General features: G+C 45.4%; 1 protein-coding gene across 2 annotated transcripts in view; it reads left to right on the top strand.

Annotated features, from left to right (window-relative positions):
• Nucleotides 1–1,963, top strand: part of CSGALNACT1 (chondroitin sulfate N-acetylgalactosaminyltransferase 1) — a 322,489-nt gene extending 320,526 nt beyond the window's left edge. For both annotated transcript variants that reach the window (XM_060001577.1, XM_060001576.1), the window contains exon 9: nt 315–1,963. In XM_060001577.1, the coding sequence (XP_059857560.1) occupies nt 315–604 (290 nt within the window). In that variant the 3' untranslated portion in view covers nt 605–1,963. The remainder of the gene's footprint in view (nt 1–314) is intronic.
• Nucleotides 1,964–12,096: the final 10,133 nt, after the last annotated feature.

The following is a 12,096-nucleotide window of genomic DNA, read 5'->3' as shown; positions in this document are numbered from 1 at the left end:
CAGCCCTTGGTCTAAGGCTGGGGTATCGCTGACCCCAGAGCTGTTATAATTGCGGCCCGCCACGCTGCTGGGGCCTCCTGGGAGCAGGCGAGGCTGGGATGCTGTGTGCAGTCACGCTATCTCAGAGCTGGAGCCGCTGCCAGCAAGGCCGTCTGTGTCTGGAGTGTCTGAGCTCTCTGACCCCGGTGGACGCTCGTCACTTGGCGGGGCGGGGAGACCTCCCCGAGATGCTCCTACTCTCCACGCAGCGTCCTGTGCTGGCGCGGATCAGGGGGCCCCCGGCAGCGTGTTCAGCAGTGTGTTCTCTCCCACAGGTGGGTTCGACCTGGACATCAAAGGCTGGGGTGGCGAGGACGTGCACCTTTACCGCAAGTACCTGCACAGCAACCTCATCGTGGTGCGGACGCCCGTGCGGGGCCTCTTCCACCTCTGGCATGAGAAGCGCTGCGTAGACGAGCTGACGCCCGAGCAGTACAAGATGTGCATGCAGTCCAAGGCCATGAACGAGGCGTCCCACGGGCAGCTGGGGATGCTGGTCTTCAGGCACGAGATAGAGGCCCACCTCCGCAAACAGAAACAAGAGACAAGGAGCCAGAAAACATGAGCTCCCAGCGGCCCATGTGGGGAGACGGTTTATTTTTTTTCCTTTTGCAGTTACCAAATGAATGGCTGCAACAAGGAAAAGATTGCCCTGAAGAGCAAGAAAAGAATTTGACTGATGAAAAGAATTTGATGAGTAAAGCAGGCGAGGGGAGAGCCTCCTGTTTCCCTCTGCCTGTTTAGCTTCTGCAACAGGAGCTGAAACCCCTCAACCTGGCTTGCAAAAACAGCCCAAACGCACCCGTCCGGTGTCTGACAAAGGCGGCCTGATCGTGAGATTGTGAGCCCAATGGTGTGTTTACAGCAAAGCAAGAGCTGTTTGTTTTCTATGCTTACTGAAATATTCATGAACAAAGACCAGTTTTGTAAAAAGTTCATTAGAATGGAAGGCCAGCACATCCCTCCCCATCTGAGTGATTATCAGCGGGGCTGTAGTGTCTGGGATGCTGAAATGTCAGGAGGCCGGTGAGGAGAGACCGTGTGAAATTCAAAGATATGCTCATCGTGATCTTTGTGAATATATCAAGCAAAACCAAATGGACTAAAAACGAAAAAGAACCCATAGCTATTATATCATCTCTGCCCAAGATTAACCAAAAATAACCTGCTCATCCATATTTTTGGTTGTAGTTTTAACAATCTGTTAATTTTATTTAAAATACACTTTTTTGGCTTATGAGTTATATTCTGCTTATTTAATTACCAGTTCGCAAGCCTTACTAAGAGAGCATAAGTAGCTACATTTTTACATTTTTTTGAGAAGATACTTTTAGCTGCATTATGAGAACTTTCAGTTCAGAGCATGGGATTGTTACCCACATCCGAGGACTTGGCAGTGCCCTGCGGGCGCTGGACGGCAGACGGTCACCGTGGGGAAGGCGTGGCCTGGGGCTGCTGACCGAACGAGACACAGGGATACTTTATCTGAAGAGTATTTCCGGAGAGGAGCAACTGAACACTGGAGGGAAAGGAAAATGTACTTTTTACCTTAACAGAAAAGGAAACATTCAGACTGGTGATAGAAGTCAGAAAACACATTTTCTCCTCAGGGGAACTGGGGACCACTTTCTTACCTGTTTAAATAAACCAAAGCTGACTGTGTGAACCAAACATTCTCTTTTCCAAGCAGGGTGCTGTTCCTGGCTTCTGGCTTCCACAAGAAGAAACGCAGGAAAATGTCTTTTGTGAAAGGTCGCTCCATCTGCCGGCATCACCAACCCCAGCCAAGGGGCAGTAACTAATTATTTTTTAAATTAAGCTGTTCTACCCAGTCAACCAAGATGCTTCTGAAAATTGCCTTTTATTATAGTTTCCAACTATTTAAAAACAAAATAAACGCAGTTAACATTGAGTGGTTTCTACATTCATGTGAAAATTATTAGCCAGCACCAGATGCATGAGCTAATTATCTCTCTGGGTCCTTGCCTTCTGTTTGCCCGCAGTCAACTCATTGTTTAAAAGCTTCAGGAACATTCAAGCTGTTGGTGTGTTAAACAAAAAAAAAATGCTTTGTATTGATTTGTACTGGTAGTTCATAAAATTTAATTAAAACCCAGGACATGAATGGAAGGTGGCGTTGGACAACTAATAAAATGTGATTTGTGGGTACGATTTCTTGGATTAAGAACACCACATCTTTAGTTTTTGTGTGTAGACCAGGGTTCCCTGGCTGTGGCCCTATAGCGTTTCAGGCTAGATCACTCCCTGCTGGGGGCTGTCCTGTGCCCCCAGCATCCCTGGTCTCTCCCCCCTCGAAGCCAGGAGCACCTCTCACCCAGGGGGACACCTAAACTGGCTCCTGTCACCGCCAGGTGTCCCCTGGGGGGAACTGGTCTAGAGAGAGGAGAGAACTGTAGTGAAGAACCTGGCAGTTAATACAGTCCGCTCGTCTTTTTGATTAGGAAACGTTGAGGAATGGTTTCCAGGAGCCCTTTTGGCTGTACGTGCGTTTCGTACTTCCGGAGCTGGGAGAGGAGGCTCCGGGCACCTGTCTCTCCACTGGGTCCTGGGCTTGGTGGGGCCGACCTTGCCCACTCCTGCTGTCTTCCTCTGGGTCGGGAGGTTGCTGTCCCAGCAAGGCCCACAGCGGGAGCGAATGTCTGATTGTGGAATGAGGTCTCGGGGTTCCGGGATGGGGGCTCCAGGACGCACTGTGGGGGGACCAGCCATTTGTGCGGGTTTAAATTGGATATCATGGGTGCCTGAGGCAGGGGTTAAAAATGGGATTTTTTTTTTTTTTTTCGGTACGCGGGCCTCTCACTGTTGTGGCCTCTCCCGTTGCGGAGCACAGGCTCCGGACGCGCAGGCTCAGCGGCCATGGCTCATGGGCCAAACCGCTCCGCGGCACGTGAGATCTTCCCGGACCGGGGCACGAACCCGTGTCCCCTGCATCGGCAGGCGGACTCTCAACCACTGCGCCACCAGGGAAGCCCTAAAAATGGGATTTTAAAGATGCTGAGGGTGGCTGAAGAGACAACAGCATAGTGTTAAACTATCCCGCTTTTCAAAGCTTAGGTAGGTAAACGGTTTTATCAAGAGGCAGGAGCCCTCGCAGAGCACGTGCAAGAGGGGTCTGTCTCAGCTTGGTCTGTAACACATACCACAGACAGGGTAGCTTCATCAACCGACGCTGATTTTCCCAGGTTCTGGAGGCTGAAAAGTCCAAGGTCAAAGCACCACAGATCAGGTGTCTGGTGAGGACCCCCTCTTGCTGTTGTCCTCACATGGCTGAGAGCAGGCAGAGGGCTAGCTTTCCTTCGTATTCTTAAAAGGACACTAATCCCGCCATGGGGGCTCCACCCTCATGACCTAGTACCTCTCAAAGGCCCCACCTCCAAATACCATCTCATTAGGCTTCAACTTAAGAATCTTATGGGGGCACAAACATTCGTTCCCTAGCAGGGCCTGTCCCGTTCCCTGCCCAAGATACTTATTTATAACAGAAGGGTTGGTGATGCCCCGCTGGAGCATTATAATCAGGGACTTGACATTTAAAATTTAGACAGCAAAGGATGGCAGTGATGAATGACATCTTCTAAAGGAGGAAGGATGCTACCAGGGAAGCACTGAGGCTGGGGCTTGTCTGAGGTCCCTTCCAGCTCTGCATCCTCCACTGTTGTGACTGTATGTAAATCGCCCAGGAACTGGCCCCAGTCACCCCGCTGGAGCAGGGTCCCTAGTAGAACCTGGGGTTCCGTCCAGCAGCCGTGCACCAACCAGCCTCGTGAGAGCCAGTTGCTGGCACTCCCTCCCGCTCCGCACTTGTAACCTAAAGACACGTTGGCAGCTTGCAGTCAGCTCCGGTGGGGGGGACAGTCCTCTGCTGGCATCCCCGGGGCTGCTTTTGTGCAAGTCTCTTATGTAGGATGCATCGTATTTGCAGTTTCAGTTCAGCGTGGGAATTAGTATCAGGGTTTCCCCAGCCACATGCCTGGGTTCACATGCAGTTCTTTCACTTCCAGCCCATATGATCTTAAACCTGACACTCATCTCCACCCGTTTCCTCGTTCAGGTTCATGAATGCAATCACATTTATATCATACGACTGACCATGGAATTAGGACACGTCATGCACGTAGCAGGTATTCACATCCACTTGTTATTATCTGATACCAATTTTGCATTCACGACTGTGTCTGCTGTACTTCCCAGTGCACCCTGCACCTCTTGGGTATAATCAGACAGTGGGTCACACAGTAGAGATCATGAACCCATCATGCGTGCACCACTGTCATTTATTTCTGTCATTCTGAAAACAGTTTCAGTCTATCCGCAGAAGTGTTAGTAGGAGTGTACAATATAATGAACAGCTCCTCCCTTAAATTCTGTGCTCAGGGATTTGGAGTTGGTGACCCCCTAGGCAGTTGAGAGACATTAGAGGTTTTTGAAGTGAAAAGCATAGCCAGGCACCTTATATACAGAACGCCAACCTTCTAAGGCAGCTAATGTCATTACTTCCATTTTCCGGGTGCAGAAAACCAAGGCTCAGAAATGGTCAGGAACTTGCCCAGAGGCCTGGCCAGAAATTGGCATCATGTTCCCTCCCAGGACCAGCTCCAGAGGGCTTGATGGTCTCAGGGCAGGGGCAGGAGCTTTGGCCCGGGTGGAGTCCAGCACCTGTCCTCTTGTGCCTCGGGTTCCCACTGCCCCTCCAGCTCTGGGTCATCACTGGCAGGTTGGAGGCCTCAGAAGCCAGCTCTCCAAGCAGGATCCCAAGGTGTTAGATGTAAAGTCTACCTTGGGTTGGAGGGGAGGGCAGGTGGGAATTCTTGCTTTTTAGAAAGGATCTGACATTGTTTCTGAGGATTGCTGATCAGAGAGAATGCCCTTGGGTGGGCCCTTGGAAGGGTGGGTGTGTTTTACTCCCAACACCCATCAAATAGCTGGCAGCTTTGTGTGGTCCCTATTCTGATGAGCTTTATATCTGAATTCAAAGCTGTTTCTCTTGGCAGGACTCAGGGCTTTGCTGTTGATGCTGCCAAAAACTATGGGGCCTGTGCCAGTTGGTTGGGGGATTTGGGTGGTGTTTTTTTTCAACATAGAGAAAAAATGTTCTCTTCAGTCAGCAGAGGTGCCCTTCAAACATCTCTGCATCACTGATCCTCTGACACACCCTCTGGAGTAGCCAGCCCAGTGCCCCTTGGCTGTGTCTGCCTTGTCCCCTCTTCCAGGGGTGGGGAGACGAAGTGACACTGTGCTGCCTCAGGCTGTCTTGGCCTCCATCATCACGCAGAGGTTCAGAGAGGGCCAGGCCACATTCATGGCCTCTGCTCAAGACTCACCTGGTGGCTGGCTGTGCAGATGGCCTGCCTTCCACACATAGGCAGTACCCGAGGTGGCAAGTGGGGACGCTGGGTGAACTGTACTTACTCTTCATCTACTTGAGGGTCAGACATGTTAGCTTGAATCAAGGTGAGTACAGCACCACTGGCAACTCCCTACCTCAGTCATCAATCCCCCAGCTTGTAACCCCACCACCAAAACCACCTCCAACTCCAGTGTTTACAAATCTACAACAATTAACATCACCTCTTTGGCTGGGATGTCAAGCCTCATTTGAAAAGGGTAAGAAAAATAAATGAAAATTAAAGACAGACCCCACAAACATGTCTTGATAAATTTAAGAGGATTGAGATCATATCGAAGATCTTTTCTGGCCATGAAAGTATGAAACCAGAAATTAATTACATGAAGAAAACTGGAAAATCACAAATATGTGGAGATTAAGCAACATACTACTGAATAACCAATGGGCCAAAGGAGAAATTTTAAAAATACCTTGAGACAAAAACGGAGACATAATATACTAAAATCTATGGGATGCAGCAAAGGCAGTTCAAAGAAGGAAGTTCAAAGCGATAAATGCCCACCTCAAGAAACAAGAAAAGCCTCAAATAAAAAACCTAACTTTACACCTCAAGGGACTAGAAAAAGAATGAAGTTTAAGGTTAGTAGAAGGAAGGAAATGACAAGGATCAGAAGGGAAACAAATGAAATTGAGACAAAAAAGATAATAGAAAAGATCAATCACATTAAGAGCTGGTTTATGGAAAAGATAAACAAAATAGACCAACCAGTAGCTAGCCTCACCAGGAAAAAGAGAGGACTCAGATAAAATCAGAAACGAAAGAGAAATTACAACTAATACATCAAAAATACAAAGGATCACAAGAGACTACTGTGAACAGTTATGTGCCAACAAACTGTACAACCTAGAAGAAATGGATAAATTCCTAAAACATATAACCTACCAAAACTGATTCATGATGAAACAGAACATTTGAACAGAATGATTAACAAAGAGATTGAATCAGTAATCAAAAACCTCCCAACAAACGAAAGTCCAGGACCAGATGGATTCACTGGTGAATGCTACCAAACATTCAAAGAAGAATGAATACCAATCCTTCTCAAACTCATTCAAAATATAGAAAAGAAGGGAGCTCTTCCAAACACATTTTACAAGGCCAGCATAACCCTGATACCAAAACGGGACAAAGATGTCACAAAAAAAAAAAAAAAAGAAAGAAAAGAAAATTACAAGCCAATATGCCTGATGAACATAGATGCAAAAATCCTCAACAAAATATTAGTAAATCGAAATCAGCGGTACATTAAAAGGATCATACAACTGTGACCAAATGGAATTTATTCCAGGGACGCAGGGATGGTTCAATACCTGCAAATCATTCAAAGTGATACACCATATTAACAAAATGAAGGATAAAAATCATATAATCATTTCAATAGATGCAGAAAAAACATTTGACAAAATTCAACATCCGTTTATGATTAAAAACTATCAGCAAAGTGGATATAGAGGGAATGTACCTCAACATAATAAAGGCCATATATGACAAGCCCACAGTTAATATCATACTCAATGATGAAAAGCTGAAAGCATTTCCACTAAGATTAGGAAAAGACAAGGATGCCCACTTTTGCCACTTTTATACAACATAGTATTGGAATTCTTAAAGCAGTAAGGCAAGGAAAAGAAACAAAAGGCACCCAAATTGGAAAGGAAGAAGTAAAACTGTCATTATTTTCAGATGACATGGTACTATATATAAACCCTGGATATTCCACCAAAAAAACTGTTAGAGCCAATGAATGAATTTCATAAAGTTGCAGGATACAAAATTAACATAGAGAAATTAGTTGCATTTTATACACTAATAATAAACTATCAGAGAATTTAAGAAAACAATCCCATTTACAACTGCATCTAAAAGAGTAAAACACTTAGAAATAAATTTAACCATGGAGGTGAAACACCTGTATATTGAAAACTATAAGACATTAATGAAAGAAATTGAAGAAGACATAAATAAATGGAAATATATTCTGTGCTCATGGATTGAAGAAGTACTGTTGTTAAAATGTCCATACTACCCAAAGCAATCTACAGATTCAAATCAATCGCCATCAAAATCCCAGTGGTATTTTTCAAAGAAATAGAACAAACAATCCAAACATTTTTATAGACCCATAAAAGACCCCAAATAGCCAAAGCAATCTGGAAAAAGAGGAACAAAGCTGGAGGCATCATGCTCCCTGATTTCAAACTGCATTACAAAGCTAGATTAGTATGGTATCGGCATAAAAACAGAAACTTAGCTCACTGGCACAGAATAGAAAGCCCAGAAATAAACCTATGCATATATGGTCAATTGATTTACAACAACAGAATCATGAATATACAATGGGGAAAGAATAGACTCTAATAAATGAACTTGCAAAAATTGGCCAGCCACGTGCAAAAGAATTAAACTGGATTACTCTCCAGCACTGTACACAAAAATTAACTCAAAATGGATAAAAGACTTGAACTTAAGGCCTGAAACCATAAAACTCCTACAAGAAAACACAGGTTGTAAGCTTCTTGACATTGGTCTTGGCAATGAGTTTTTAATTCTGACAGCAAAAGCAAAAGCAACAAAAGCAAAAAGGAACAGGTGGGAGTACATCCAACTAAAAAGCTTTTGCACAGCAAAGAAAACCATAAACAAAATGAAAAAGCAACCTACTGAATGGGAGGAAATAATTGCAAGTCATATATATATATATATATATATATATATATATATATTTTTTTTTTGTGGTACACGGGCCTCTCACTGTCGTGGCCTCTCCCATTGTGAAGCACAGGCTCCGGACCCACAGGCCCAGCGGCCATGGCTCACGGGCCCAGCCGCTCCGCGGCATGTGGGATCTTCCCGGACCGGGGCACGAACCCATGTCCCCTGCATCGGCAGGCGGACTCTCAACCACTGCACCACCAGGGAAGCCCAACAAGTCATATATTCTGATAAGGGGCTAATACCAAAATATGTAAAGAATTCCTACAACTCAATAACAAAAACAAAAAAATCTGATTTTTAAATAGGAGGTAGATCCGAATAGGTATTTTTCCAAAGAAGGTTTACAAATGGCCAACAGGCATATGAAAAAATGCTTAACATCATTAATTATCAGGGAAATGCAAATCAAAGCCACAATGAGACACCACCTGTTAGAATGGCTATTATAAAAAAAGTGTAGAAATAGTAAGTGTTGGCAAGGATGTGGAGAAAAGGGAATTCTTGTGCACTGTTGGTGGGAATGTAAATTGGTGGAAAACAGTACGTATGTTCCTCAAAAAATAAAAAATAGAACTACTACATGATCCAGTAGTTCTACTTCTGGGTATTTATCTGAAGAAAATGAAAACACAAAATTGAAAAGATATATGTACCCACACATTCACCACAGCATTCTTTGCAATAGCCAAGATAAGGAAACAACCTAAGTGTCCACTGATGGATAAAGAAGATGTGGTAAATATACACAGTGGAACATTATTCAGCCATGAAAAAGAATGAAATTTTGCCATTTGCAACATGAATGGACCTTGAGGGCATTATGCTAAGTGAAATAAGTCAGAGAAAGACAAATACCGTATGATCTCACTTATATATGGAATCTGAAAAAAAGAACCAAACAACAACCCAAGCTCATAGATATGAAGAAAAGATCGGTGGTTGCATGTGGCAGGGGGTGGAGGGGAGGATAAATGGATGAACTGTTTTAGTTTTTTTGGGGGGGTGGGTATAAAAAAATTAAAAGCAAGCGTTAGAGCCTGCATATGCCTATACTTTACCCCAGTCAGGACAAACAGAATAGATAAAAGAGAAAAAAGCTCACACCCACAGTGTGTGGGCTGCCAGGAATGTAGGGCGTGGCCTGGTTAAGAAGCCTTCTCCAGAGCTCGGCCACACCATCAAGAGCACCTTCCAAAGGTGAGGCGCTCGCTGGGTTGTGGGGTGTTGAGGCCCAGTGCGATGGATGGGTGCCATGTCTGGACTCAGGTGGTGGGAAGACTCATGAAGGAACATCCTTTCAGTGGGAGAAAAGTAAAAGCTGATTTAGACTGACAAGGGTGTTGGGCCTTGCCCCCTCCCTGGCCATCTGGCTTAGCACCAGCACGGCCTGACCTCTTCGCAGGCAAGGCAGAGTTAACTCCCAAGTCAAAAAGAGAGGTCAAAAAGAGAGGCAAATACTTGCGGATTTGTGACCAGGAATGCCAAGGCAGCTGAATCTGTTGTCAATGGCCAGCTTTGGGGTGAAGACTGGTGACTGCTAACTTGGGTGATGTCAAAATCAGACGTTAGAGAATGCCCTTTCCATACCATTTCAAATCCAAACTAAGTGAGCCATTTCTCTGCAAGTCGACTGGCTGATATATTGTGTGATTCATCATTAGGTCCCTTACTCTATAAAAGTTTCCCTTTCCCCCTAAAGTCATCCCAGAAACTCTAGCAAAGGGGCCATTAGGATACACAGCCCATTGGTTATATGAGCTGAGCTGATGAAGGGGGAGATGGATCCTGGGCTCAGGACTCACAGGAATAACTGCTATTTGTGGAGAATTTTGTATGTTCCAGGCACTTTACAAATTTCTTTTCTAAACCTCAGAACCCAAAGGGTGACTTTAGAACTCCTGTTTCAGAGATGAAGCTGAAGCTCATACAGCTTAGCTTTTTTTTTAAGATTCCACACAGCTGGTTAATGAAGTAGCCAGGATCCAAACCCAAACCTGCTGGACTTTCCCTCTACTGTACCAAGCTACCTCATTACCAAATAATGCATTTTTACCACACAATAAAAAGATCTTTTACGCCTCCTGGTGGCTTTCAGTCTGGGGCAGTAGTAGGACATCTACAGATTCCCTGAACAGGAAGGTAAAGAGGCAGAGCCAGTACTTCTGGAAACAGAATTATTAATGTCCACACTGCAGGCTGTACGGGCAGAATTAACACTGCGGAGAATGTAACCTGTGAGTGGAAAAGAAAGAGTGAGCAGTTCTCCTAAAATACAAGGAAGAGGATGGAGAGAGGAAAATAATAATGAGATTACAACAATGGAAGGCAAAGGAGGGAAATCTAAGTAAGATGTATAGTGATAAATGGAATATTTATGAACGGAATATTTCCTGCCATATCAGTAAACAAAGGATGTCACAGTCACCGATGATTGCAGCCCTGCAACGAGAGCCGGAGGAAACTCAGGGCTGAAAAGAATACCTGCCATCTAGCAGCCAACAGACCGCAGCCACTCCCTGCGGTGAGCCCCAAGGAAACTCAGGAGGTGAAAACGAAGGATACTGGCCCCAGATAGTTCAATGCATGTCAAAGGAATGATTTCAGTGAGCCCAGACTCTTGCATCTTCCCATACATAGAAAAGCGCTAAATTCTTTGAGATATCTGGTTTTCTTTAATTAACAATAATCCTTTGACGTTCCCGACTACCTGCCCTTCGTTGCAAAACTCCTATGTGTCCTGGCTCCCCCCTCGCCTCCTTGGAGCAGTTTCTCAGAGTTATCTGAAAAGCCATGTCCTGGGCTGCAGTCCTTATTTTGCCCCAAATAAAACTTAACTCACAACTCTCACGTTGTGTATTTTTTTAAGTCAAAAATAGTTACTCCGGAGGACGGGAACACATAATTCAAATTGAAGTATTATTTAAAGATATAAATGTAGAAAACTTATGTTCTAAAACAGAAAACTGTGCAATGCAGTCTGGAACATGTTCTTGACAAAATGAAAGCAAAGAGGCCCCATGAAAACACATCCCAGCATCCCCCACAAATCATTTCTGTGTCTTCTCTGTGCACCAAATGCAGGAGTCCCAGGGTATATATATGTGAGATATGTGAAGACATAACCAATGTTTGGATGCGTGTGCGTGAAGAAAGCCGCCCCTGCAGAGGTGGCAATTGCAAAAACGTAGACCATAATTTTAAAAAATTTATTTATTTATTATTGGCTGCGCTGGTCTAGTTGCGGCGAGCGGGGGCTACTCTTCATTGCTGTGCGTGGGCTCCTCATTGCGGTGGCTTCTCTTGTTGTGGAGCACGGGCTCTAGGCGCGCAACCTTCAGTAGTTGTGGCTCGTGGGCTCTAGAGCACAGGCTCACTAGTTGTGGCGCACGGGCTTAGTTGCTCCACTGCATGTGGGATCTTCCCAGACCAGGACTCGAACCTGTGTCCCCTGCATTGGCAGGTGGATTCTTTAACCACTGCGCCACCAGGGAAGTCCTGACCTTAATTTTTTTAACCTAAAAACAGACCTCATGCCACATCAGCCATGACCTTACGCTAAAAGGATGGTCAATTCCAAAGCATTAGCTCAGAGAGGCAATTTCTGGTGCAAATGCCCCTGAGATGTCTCAAGTGATCTGCCTGTGCCCCGGGTTCACTTTTTCTCTGGCTGTTCCTGTGTCTTCCTCTTCTTGGCGTAAGGTTTGAGCCAACTGACACTTCTGCTTGTCACTTAGCCTGCTGGTGATGCCAGAGTACAGAGTGACTCTCTGGTGCACCCTCCTGTGCCTTGATGGGGGTTTGGTGGGAGTGTGAGGTTCTGGCAGTGGGGAGGGGCAGCGGAGGGTCTGGGGCAACTGTAGGAGACCCGCAATCTCCCTGGGGGAGAGAAGAGTCACCACGGTCAGGGAGCGGT

Source organism: Delphinus delphis, chromosome 21 (genome assembly GCF_949987515.2).
Source record: "Delphinus delphis chromosome 21, mDelDel1.2, whole genome shotgun sequence".
NCBI lineage: Eukaryota > Metazoa > Chordata > Mammalia > Artiodactyla > Delphinidae > Delphinus > Delphinus delphis.
This window is presented reverse-complemented; position numbering and strand designations above follow the sequence as displayed.